This window comes from Mesoplodon mirus (assembly GCF_964341445.2).
Source record: "Mesoplodon mirus genome assembly, chromosome: 14".
NCBI lineage: Eukaryota > Metazoa > Chordata > Mammalia > Artiodactyla > Ziphiidae > Mesoplodon > Mesoplodon mirus.
The window spans coordinates 69,439,230-69,451,532 of record NC_138990.1 but is presented as its reverse complement, the minus strand read 5'-3'; the positions used below and the strand labels follow the sequence as shown (position 1 = coordinate 69,451,532).

At 39.6% G+C, this 12,303-nt stretch overlaps 1 protein-coding gene across 1 annotated transcript in view; it reads right to left on the bottom strand.

Annotated features, from left to right (window-relative positions):
- ACYP2 (acylphosphatase 2) overlaps positions 1 to 9,435 on the bottom strand; it is a 172,931-nt gene extending 163,496 nt beyond the window's left edge. The window contains exon 1 of the mRNA XM_082642764.1: positions 9,004 to 9,435. Coding sequence (XP_082498890.1) covers positions 9,004 to 9,145 — 142 coding nt within the window. The 5' untranslated portion in view covers positions 9,146 to 9,435. The remainder of the gene's footprint in view (positions 1 to 9,003) is intronic.
- Positions 9,436 to 12,303: the final 2,868 nt, after the last annotated feature.

The window sequence follows — 12,303 nt, the reverse complement described above, 5'->3', positions numbered from 1 at the left end:
CACTGGTTGAAGCTTTCAAGAAAGCTCTTTGACAGGGACTGTCTCAGCCAGGGGTTTCATCCTTGTTCCCTCTCTTCCTGACTGTAGGGTGAATGTAATGATTGGAGCGATAGCAGCCATCTTGAAACCATGAAGGGAAGTCCAAGGAAATCACAGAGACCTTGGCAGCGACATCCCTGAGGGATGGGGGTAGTAGGGGATGCGGAATGACTGGTAAAGGGAACTGTGGGGCAGGGATTCTTTTTGGGGTGATGGAAATATTCTAAACTAGATAGTGATGAAAGCTGCAAAACATTGTGAATACAGTAAAAAACACTGTATATTTAGTATGTTTGAATGCGTTACAAGAGTGAATTTAATATTATGTGAATTAGATCTCAATTTTTTTTTATGTCACACACACAAAAAAGGAAAGCAGGAAACAGGACTGTGACGTCATCCTTCCTATCTCTCTCTGTAGAACAAGGATAGTCATTCCCCAATTTGCTCTCCATACAACATCCCTGACTTCTCCTATCATTCCACACCAAAAAACTCTGCTCTGCAGATCATCTTGAAGTACTAAAACCAGAACTAAATAGTTGAGCTCCCTCTAGATGTCACTGCTTATTTCTGGGAGAGAAAGTTTCTTTGCCCTTGTGATAGTTCCTTTAACGGGGAGAAATATCCACTAGTGTGACACTCTTGGCCACTCTCTACCTGTTCCTAACTCCTTGGGGACATGCAGTGACTTATCTAATGGTTAAGTTTGGAAGGAGAAACATATGTAGTCCAGGTGCTTCCTCTTCTTCCTTCTGGGAACTAGTTACTCAAAGGAATCATCCCTTCTGTTCTGTTGAGGGAGCCCTGCTGGTGCCTGGGTTGGTGTGTTTAATTCTGCAGTACAGATTATTACAAAGTCTACTTACCTGAAGATTGAGACACATCCCCCAAACTCTGCTTTATTCATTGTCTTACTTGTCAATAACTCACATAATGAAAAGGGGTGTTGTTTACTGGGTCCCTCAACCACAACCCATATTTTAAAGTCTTAGAAGGAATGTGTATCAAGAGGTGTCAGGATGTCCAGCCCATTAACTTTGTGAAGCAGTGAACCATGCAGGAAGTAACTGTTCAAAGCTCTGGAATTTTCTCAGAGTCTTTCTGAGAGTCCCCATCCCTAGTCTGAAGCATTCTGTGCAACAGAGGGAGGTCCATATAGAAAAAAAAGTGAATGTGAACACAGATTTTCTGCAGTTGAGTAGCACTGACTGGAACTGAGCACTCTCAGGACAGGGCCTATACTGGAGAAGTTGCTGCCATGGGCTTCCATGGCCTCTCTGCACTGCTTTCACCCTGCTTGCTAAAGAGAAGGGAAGCTGATATGACACATGCAGTTTTTTTACAGACACACTGCTCTGGAAACTGGGACAGACATCAGCCGCTTCAGTTATGAGAGACAAACAAAATATGCCACTCAATCAAGGCTCAGTCAGCTGCAACTGGACCTTGCTTTGTGAAAAGATGTGTCAGGGAGAAACTCTGAGGTGAATATTTGCAAAGCAAATCATACTTTAAATCTACAAAGAAGTATTGATGTTTAAAGAAACCATATGATGAATTCTAAACATCAGGATCCTTTCATGTAAAATCAAATTTTCATATTAACCTGTAATCCTTCATCCTGGGATCGAACTGTATGTGTCAATTTTGAATGCAGGAAGTCATCAAGTCACTACCTTACAAAGCAGCCTTTAATGACTTTAAACATCTTTAATTGTTAGAAAGTCCTTCCTTCTATGGAATAAAATTCTGCCTCACTTTAACCTTTCAACATCCATCCAGGATCTGTCCCCTGGAGCCACACACAATGGCATCTTTCAAATAGTCGAAACAGCAAATATACTACTGTTTCTTCTCTAAGCCAACTATCCCAAGCACTTGAATTTAATTTGAGATACTTTGGAAGTTCCCACCAGAAGCACAGCCTGTAGGGGATATAAAAACAAGCTAGCCTGACCTTTAAAATATTGGGTGGGCCAAAAGGTTAGTTCAGTTTTTTCCATAAGATGGCTCTAGTAGCACTTAGTTGTCTTTAACTTCATTCAAAACAATTTTGTTAGATTGTATGTGACATTTGTCATATCAGTGAGCATTTTAAAAAAGACATCAAAATTGGTGAATTTTTGTGTACCCATTTTAATATTGGAGATGGAAGAAAAAAAGCAACATTTTTAGCGTATTATGCTTTATTATTTCAAGAAAGGTAAAAACGCAACTGAAATGCCAAAAAAGATTTGTGTGGTGTGTGGAGAAGGTGCTGTGACAGATCAAATGTGTCAAAAGTGGTTTGCGAAGTTTCGTGCTGGAGATTTCTCACTGGACGATGCTCCACAGTCGTGTAGACCAGCTGAAGTTGATAGTGATCAAATTGAAACAATAATTGAGAACAATCAATGTTATACCACGCGGGAGATAGCCGACACACTCAAAACATCCAAATCAAGCACTGAAAATCATTTGCCCCAGCTTGGTTATGTGAATCGCTTTGATGTTTGGGTTCCACATAAGTTAAGCGAAAAAAATCTTCTTGACCCTATTTCCGCATGCGATTCTCTACTTAAATGTAATGAAAACATTCCGTTTTTAAAACAAATTGTGACAGGTGATGAAAAGTGGATACTGTACAACAATGTGGAATGGAAGAGATCATGGGGCAAGTGAAATGAACCACCACCAACCACACCAAAGGCTGGTCTTCATCCAAAGAAGGTGATGTTGTGTATATGGTGGGAGTGAAAGGGAGTCCTCTAATATGAGCTCCTTCTGGAAAACCAAACGATTAATTCCAACAAGCACTGCTCCCAATTAGACCAAATGAAAGTGGCACCTGAGGAAAAGTGTCCAGAATTAGTCAACAGAAAACACATAATCTTCCATCAGGATAATGCAAGACCACATGTTTCTTTGACGATCAAGCAAAAACTGTTACAGCTTGGCTGGGAAGTTCTGATTCATCCACCGTATTCACCAGACATTGCACCTTCAGATTTCCCTTTATTTCAGTCTTTACAAAATTCTCTTAATGGAAAAAATTTCAATTCCCTGGAAGACTGTAAAAGGCACCTGGAATAGTTCTTTGCTCAAAAAGATAAAAAGTTTTAGGAAGATGGAATCATGAAGTTGCCTGAAAAATGGCAGAAGGTAGTGGAACAAAAGGGTGAATACTTTGTTCAATAAAGTTCTTGGTGAAAATGAAAAAATGTGTCTTTTATTTTTACTTAAAAAACCGAAGACACTTTTTGGCCCACCCAATACTATCCTTATTGTCTAGTGAGAGACACAGATAGGTGTACACAAATAACTATAGTTGAACGGAGAGGGACTTCCCTGGTGGTCCAGTGGGTAAGACTCCATGCTCCCAATGCAGGGGGACCAGGTTTGATTCCTGTCAGGGAACTAGATCCCACATGCCACAACTAGAGATCCCACATGCCACAACTAAGACCCGGCATAACCAAATAAATAAATAAATATTTTTTTTAAAAAGGGAGGATGGATTTGGAGAAGTAAAAACAAGAAGTAGAACAGAACTACAAATGAAATGCTATAGGAAGAAAGATGAGAAAGGGAATTAGAGTTAATCGTATTTCTTGACTTTAATGTACTAAAATTTTCAACCTCTAAAACATAACTTTTCCAATTACCTGTCTACATAAGGAAAAATGTATACACCTAAATTATGTGGTGTCTGACAAAGCTATTTAGTAATTATCCTAATTTTCATTTTAAGCAATCTTAAAATTGCTATTTATTTCTGTAGTCTAATAAGTTACTCCCATTCTAAATCTGAGTCAATTCCATCAAAAACAAACTGTTAAATTTCTAATGCACAGGTAAACCAACAGATTGCCACAGTCCATTTCTACAAGTGTCGTCAGTATTTACCTGAGAGTTGGTAAAGCATCTATACACAGCTTAATCAATTTCTCTTTCAAATTTTCAGATTATTCTTGATGTAACTGTAATTAAACATTTATAGGAACATTATAAGCCATGCCACAGTTACAAATGCTCTAAAAACCCAGGAGGTCAGTCCCCTACTCCCCTATCCCTCATCCCAAAGCCCCCAATGTAACAGAAGTTGGTGGGAAAAAAGCATGGAGGTTCTTGAGAATATGGAGATAAAGTAGAGGATGGAAAGGGAGGGGAAAAAAAGAGTAACTTAACAGTGGACAAACACTATCTCAGCCAGGTGATCAAGGTTAACCTCAACAGTGATAAGTCATGTACCCTTGATATGCTGATGAGAATGGCACTTTACCTCTGTGGTCTTCTTCTTGATAACCCACAACCTCAGTCTTACAACAAAAATACCAGACAAATACCAGTGTGGGAGCATTCTACAAGGTACCTAGCATCAAAGTACTCCTCCAAACTACCAAGGTCATGGAAAACAAGGCAAGTTTGAGAAACTATCACAGTGTAAAGGAGCCTAAGGGGACAAGATGACTCAATGTAATGTGATAGCCTAGATGAATCCTGAACAGAAGAGGACTTTAGGTAAAAACTAAGGAAATCTGAATAAAGTATAGACTTTAGTTAAAAATAATGTATCAATATTGGCTCACCAGTTGTGACAAATGTACCATACTAATGTAAGATGTTTACAGTAGGGGAAACTGGATGTGGAGTATACAGGAACTCTCTATAGTATCTTTCTAACTTTTCTATAATTCTAAAACTGTTCTAAAACAAACAAAAAAATTATTTTAAAAAAATAGAGGGAAGGAAGCAGCAATGGAGAGCAGCAGCAGCCTGATGGAAGAAATGTTCACATATTGAGATATGGGAAAGTTATTCTGGCTTATCCAGGAATTAACTTGACTTTTATGCTAACTAAAACAGCCTGTTTGTGGCTTATCAAACACTGTACATCTGCTTTAACTGTTAAAGAAAAGGGCACCTTAACCAAAAGTAAAGAATGTCCATGTTGGGCTTCCCTGGTGGCGCAGTGGTTGAGAGTCCACCTGCCGATGCAGGGGACACGGGTTCGTGCCCCGGTCCGGGAGGATCCCACATGCCGCGGAGCGGCTGGGCCCGTGAGCCATGGCCGCTGAGCCTGCGCGTCCGGAGCCTGTGCTCCGCAACGGGAGAGGCCACAACAGTGAGAGGCCCGCGTACCACACAAAAAAAAACAACAACAACAGAATGTCCATGTTAAAAATAAAGATTAAATGCCTCCCTTTCTGGGATGCCAATGCTGGTACTTCTTTGATGATAGGACTCTCTTCCCAGGTGCCAAGGACATACTGGCTCACTGTGTACATGCTGATCTGTTTTTTTGAAATCTTGAAGGAATGAACCGCTGATCTGTTAGATGTTCTTTGTTCTGACAAGATATAAAACTGTGCTGGAAACCATGCTTCTCCAGAGCAGTTCCTCAGAATTACCTGAGAGACTGTCTCCCCAGCTATAGTCCTCAGTTTGGCTAAAATAAAACTCTTTTCTATTCCAATTATAGATTGTTTATTGATTATTTCTGTCAACAAGCCTATAGCTCTACGAGTGAACTCTGCAGAAGGGCCTGAGAAATAAACCCACTATTTGTAATATTATTTCTATAAATGTATTTTCCTGAATTTCAAACAACCAATTTATAAACTAGTTCTTGAAATGCAATCTGTTTGCAAATTAGGGTGTGTGTATTGGAGAACAAGGCAGAGTATATTTGACCCCTAGAACATTCTGACTACCATTTTGGTACCAAGGATGATTTAAATTCAAACATTCTAAATACAAATATAACAGCACACCCCGTTTTTGGTCAGAAAATATTATCTGTCATAAGCTCTGTCATGCTAATTCAGTTCACTGATCAATTTTCCATCAGAACAAGACAGTTAAATCATTTTCCATATTAATTTTTATATCATTGAAGCAATTTTCATTAAGAACATTTTTCATTTAAATATTTTAATGACAATTTTATTTATCAATCTATATCTTGTCCATATTCAATGTTCCTAATTATAGCTTCCTCCATTGTAAATGTACCTTCATAGCCATTATTTCTAACAAGTGAGTACTCACTAAGATTTTATTATTCCTCACTTTTTAAAGATCCCTTTAATCATTCTCCATTTTACCTTATTAAAATAAAATTAAAATTTTTTTATCATTTATTGTCAATTATTTCTACACTATCATTATGACTCAGACAAAAAGCTAGTGGCTTGTATTTATTTCTTAGGTAATCCACTAAAAAATTGTGAGCAGTTCTGTGAGACACAGAGAGACGCAGACTGATACACAGCAACAGTGATAGTGCCAGCAAGCAAGAGAGAGAGAGTCAGAGACTGCAGTTTTGAATGTGCTGATTGCCTACCGACAAGGTCAAACTTCCTTGGAGCCAAAAAGACCATAAAAACATCCTCAGAATCATCTGGAATGGTCTAGATGGCCAGGTCCAAATGTCCTGCATCAGTGTATGTATGTGTTCGGTTCATAGGTTCGGAGGAAGGCAAAATAAAGGTGGAAAAGGTATTGAGAGGAGGATCAGTAGGATATAGTGATTAAGAGCATGGGCCCTGGTGTAAAACTGTCAAGGTTCAAATCCCAGCACCACCACTTAACTCACTCTGTAACCTGGGAAAGTTACTTCACTATGCTTTAATTTCTCCATTTGTTAAATGAGGAAAATGGTTGAGGTCATAGGGTTGACGATTAAATGAGTACAGAGTTTGGCACATCCTAAATCCTCAGCAAATGTTGGTGTATATGTGTGCAAGTATGTGATTGTGAATTTGTTCCACATACTAGGCCTTGATAAATCAATAGTATGCATGTACTCTCTTCCGTTTAACATACTGTAAACAACAGAGTTATTGCCCTAAAGCTGATTTTTAAACCCCACTGTTTATATATCGTACATTTCTCTTTCCTATTATGTATACTGTTGCCCCAAATTGATCTTCATATACCATGTGACCACCATATGGACAAAGTGCAATTACATAGTTAAAATGAATAGAAATAGGGCTTCCCTGGTGGCGCAGTGGTTGACAGTCCGCCTGCCAATGCAGGGGACGCGGGTTCGTGCCCCAGTCCGGGAAGATCCCACATGCCGCGGAGCGGCTGGGCCCATGAGCCATGGCCGCTGGGCCTGTGCGTCCGGAGCCTGTACTCCACGAGGGGAGAGGCCACAACAGTGAGAGGCCCGTGTACCGCAAAAAAAAATAAAATAAAATAAAAAAATAATAGAAATACATTATGTGTTATCAGAAAACCTCATCTAATGGGAAAGTGCTGGTTTTAGAGTTAGAGAGATACAGGATCAAATCCCATTTGTCCACTAACGGCTTGTCCAACTTACTGACACTCTACCTATTTTAGCATTGTTGAAATAGTACTAAGACATATATCTCACAAAATTGTGATTAAGATTAAGTAAATAATAGTAGGATGCTCAGCACATGGTACACCCTCAGTAAACGTCACACACCCTCAGTAAACGTCACACATGTGCGCACACACGTGCACACACACGCTCCTTAACTACTACCGTCTCCGTCCAGCAGACCAAATAGTTTGTCAAGTGATCTTTGCCACCATTTTCATTTTTATATACATGTTTCAATGACTTTTTGGGGTAGTTTTCAATCTAGAATACCATACCGCTGGGTGTACCGAAGACATTCTAAAGGGTACAAAGCATGAATAATTTTAAGTAATCAATTTCTGTATCTAGAACTTCCTTTTTTTTTTTCCCTAAAACTGACTTGTCTGAGGAGACACCTGTAATCTGCCATGATTCTCCTTTCCTACCTCCCTTCTCACAGTTACCCTTTGAAAGAAAGAGCTATTTCTTTACAAAAGGCATACACTCACCCATCCTTTTTCTTATCCTGGTACGCTGCCCCGAAGTGTAAAAACCTCTAGAATACCAAAATACAAAGATAACTCAACCCTTTAATCAATGTTCCATAAAACCCCCAGCTTTCCCCTTAAGAAATAAATTTCCAAAACAAATTTACCTTTTAAATTTTAATAATGTTTATCACACTTTTAAATGTATTTATATTATTTTCATCAAGTGTATTCTAATAATAGTCACAATAGTAACTCAAGCCAAAAGAAAAAAATAAATAAATAGAGTTTTATGGTCAAAGGAAATTAAGAAAATATATGTATGTGTGTATATATATACACACATACATATGCACATACATATTGCAGAGAAGTTTGGTAGGTGACCAATTAGAAATTGCTCAAGCATAACAATGGGATAAAATTCTGTGGGGGAAATGAAATGGAAATCAAATTCAAAGAGGAAAAGGTATGATGCAAAATTTCCCACTGTTAAAAAGCTTTACTTTGAATGAATGATGGCAAATATTAAATCACTACCATATTTATATTCCATTGGATAAATTTCAGTGATTTAACATTTTAAGTTAGAAATAACGATAGTTACAATAAGCCAGACATGACATCCTCTACAACGATTTAAACTTATAATGTAACAAAAATTAGATAACAACTTAATAATTCTTTTAGGAGCTATACAGGAAAAAAAAAAAAAAGTATAATCTCCTACAAAGAGAACCCTCAAACACCATCTTAGGTCTCCATCCTGAGCTCAAGTCAAGCGCAGTAGTTCAGTGGTAAGTAACGGGGACCACTAGTTCAAAGACCCTCTCTTCTTTCCTTCCCCCACTTTATTTTGTCCTCTCGGACCGCACTCCCCGGACCCCCTTAAGTGGCCCACTCCCTGCGCCCGGCTGTTCCTCCTTCTCCCAGTCTTTCCCCGGCTCCGCTCCCCTCCCCACCAGCCCGCCCACCCCAGCTCTTCAGCGCATGCGCCCTTCGCCTCCTTCCCACCCGTGGCTGCTGTGTCATGGCCGAGCGGAAGTCCCAGCCGCTACGGGGCAGGGCGTCCTTAAGATGGGGTGTGCTTGTCGAAGCTTTCTACTCTTCCTCCCCAACACCTCTTTGATCTCCCACTGTAAGGGGGTCCCCTACCCTGCACTCTCCCGATCACTTCGTAGTCCACGGATTTGAGTGGCCTGGCGGTAGACATGGCGGCGGCGAGGCCTCTGCCGAGGAGCTGGAGCTGGATTCGGGGCGCGGTGACTGCAGCGGCCGCGAGAGGGAGGGCGCACATGGGACCGCTCGGCGCACCCCGCGCCTGTCACCAGCCCGGGGCGCGAGCGCGCCGGGGTCACGCGTCGGAAGGCGGCAAATGAGACGGCGGGGACTGGTAGTGAGGGCAGCCCGGGACGCCTGGAAGGAAGAGCGCGCTAGGTCCCTGGCGCCCGAGGTCTCCTTTCCCTGCCCCTCCCTGGTGGTGGAACCAGACTCGCTTCCCGGGAGGGATGCCAGCTACGCGTCCCTGCGATTTAACGAAGCGCTGCGCTTCTTTGTCAGTGTTTGTATTTAAATAAAAGCGGAGGCTTGGCCCAGATGTCAATAGTTTGGTACCCCAAAATGATTCTTTTGAAATGAAAGACCTGCTAGCTCGGTGACTGAGAGTATTTGGTTAGTGAGTAAATTTTTATTAAACGTTTAGGTAACTGCCAAATCTGTCAGGCGATTTTGAGCTGTTCTTAAGGTGACATCTTCATCCTCTTTTCTATTGAGTCAGAAAAGCTTTGGGCCTGAATCCATATTCTAAATGGATGGTGATATATTCTGGGACAGGAAACTTTAATGGAAACAAAAAATCTTGTCTGCTGTGAACTCGTATAGCTTTTTTATGATCTTGATCATTGTTCAGCAATGCCCCCAATTGCCTAGAAGGTTAAAGCAGTTTATACTTTAGAAAATTTTACTTCCTGGTGAGCTGTTACGAAGCAACCCACAACTCCAGAGAATCTGTATACAGCTATTGATAATCTGCTGCCTTCTAGAAATCAAAATCATTTTACTTGTGAGAATTTGCCTTTCTCAACATATTTGTTGGCTTCGATGTCTTTACATATTTCTCTGCATCTGGCCACATAATTAAAATAATCCTCTGCAATCTGATTCAATGTTATGTGCCAATTCTATTAGCACCAAAAATCATCTAAAACTTGCTTGGAATGTGGTTAAATCATTTACAGTAAAATATATTCTGGAAGTGCTAATCCGGTAATTTTATGTAATGAAGATTCTGATTTATTGCAGAATCCTCACAACTTACATCTTCCTCTCATCTTCCTTCCAGTTCACTCTATGCAGACCCTAGAATCAACATAGATCTTATGTCATTCTTTTCAATGACTTCACAGTCTCTACACTGCATTCCAAATAAAACTGAAGGTCTTCAGCCTCCACTAACCTCTTATTACCTGCTTCTACCCATCCTATAGGTTATAGGTAACCTATTGTCAAGACACTTTGAGTTATTCAGCTCTCTGAACACACCCTGACTTTAAAAAAATCTTTGCTCTTGGATCTACTTTATCTGGAATACCTATTCCAGTTCCCAAATCTTCCCATATCCTGTTCAGTTGCCTGTGCAAGTGCTTACCAGATTTCATCCTAGTTATTTACTGTCTTCCCCACTAGTACTGTGCCTTCCAAGAAGTAAGATCTCAAACTGGGTCCTGTCCCTGCCTATCAAAGATCTTGTCACTGACTGGGAAGGTTGACATTTTCCTTTTTTTAATCAATCTTTGACTTTTCTCCACATTTACCCAAGAGTACTCCTGCCAATTATTATGTAGCTTTATTGTAATTTTGGAAGCACAATGGCGACAGTTGACATTTGCTTAGCTAAAAAATTGACTGTGTCTGCCAACAGCTGAAATTAGCAAACAAATTTTTATGTACCATTTCAGCATGAATTGCCAATATATGTGATTCTAAGACTAAAAATTTTAAGCAAATGTTGCTAATGCTTCAGCTAATTTTAAACAACAAAAACATTTGTGCATAATTAGAGAAATTTTTAAAAATAGAAGAAAAAAATCCATAACCCTAACACAACTTTTATCTTTTTTGTGTATTCTCTTATATATATGTTTTAAGTAGTTAATATCGTTGTATAAATTCAACTTTTATTCTTTCTTTTTCCATGTTATAGTTTTTTGTAATGAATATTTTAGTAATTTCATGATACTCTGTTAAGTAGGTATAACCGTAAGTTTACCTACTAATAAGTCCCTGTTGTTACATACTCAGGTTGCCTCTAATTTTTCACTACCATAAAAAATATTGTGAAGGAAATATTCCTTCATATAGCTTCTTTCCCATATTTAAAAATCATTTAGGGTAGAATTTAGAGTACCAAATCAAAGGGTACAAGTGTGTATTGTTTCTGATACACATTACCAAATCATTTTTCAAAGGGCTGTACCAATTTAAACATAAAATTACCAACACTGTATAAGTATATGATTATTTGGCTTTTGATGCAAACAGATGTAAGCAAGCTCTTCACATACATGATTAACTTAGGTGAAAAGTTTTAATTTTGAAACCAGAGCAATAACTTTGGCTTTGTGTTACTGCTGGTTGAAATTAAAAACCTGTTTCCTCTGAGAGACTAGCCCCCAGGTAGAAGGCTGCATGGGTGGGATTTCTTTTAAAATGACCACAAGACCAGATGCCTCCTTCCCATCACATCTAATTGTGGGGACTCATATTTCTGCCCTACCACTGATAGAAGTCACAGTTTGCTCTGAATTCAACCACCTCTTTTTGCTCCACTTGGTAGGCTTTATTCAGGTATCTCCAGCCACAGCCTGTCCTTTTTACTTGCCGCGGGTCTGGGTCAAATACCAGTCCCTTCTAGCTTCAAGGAGTAAAAGCCAAGCTCTCAAAGTGGTTCTTTTAAAGACCCTCTCACTAGGCATGCAGTGAAAGGAAAACACCCTGTTTCTCTCTCCCATGGTGGGAGAGGGGCAAAGAGGGAAAAGCCACAGCTCCCCTAAACTTTCCCCAAAGAAATCCTCTTGAGCCTGAGGAGGGTGTTGGGGTCAGGATTTTAAAACCAGTTTTAAACACCCCTTTTGGACAACATAGCTAGTTTAGCATCCCAGATTGTAATGTGGGTATAACTATTGATTTGTTTTGAGTCTCAGGTCTCAGCTAAAACTGAGAAGTCCCATTTTTCAAATCAACAGAATTCAATATAAACCTCATTTGGATCCTGATTTGAATTTATAAGTTCAAGACATTTGTGAGACCACTGGGGAAATTTGACCACAGGTTGACTATTAAATATTACAGAATTATCTTTAAATTTGTTGTGTGATTATTCATTGGGGGTGTATTTTTTTTAAATGGCCTTACCTGTTAGAGGTATGTACTGAAATATATGTGTGCTATGCTATG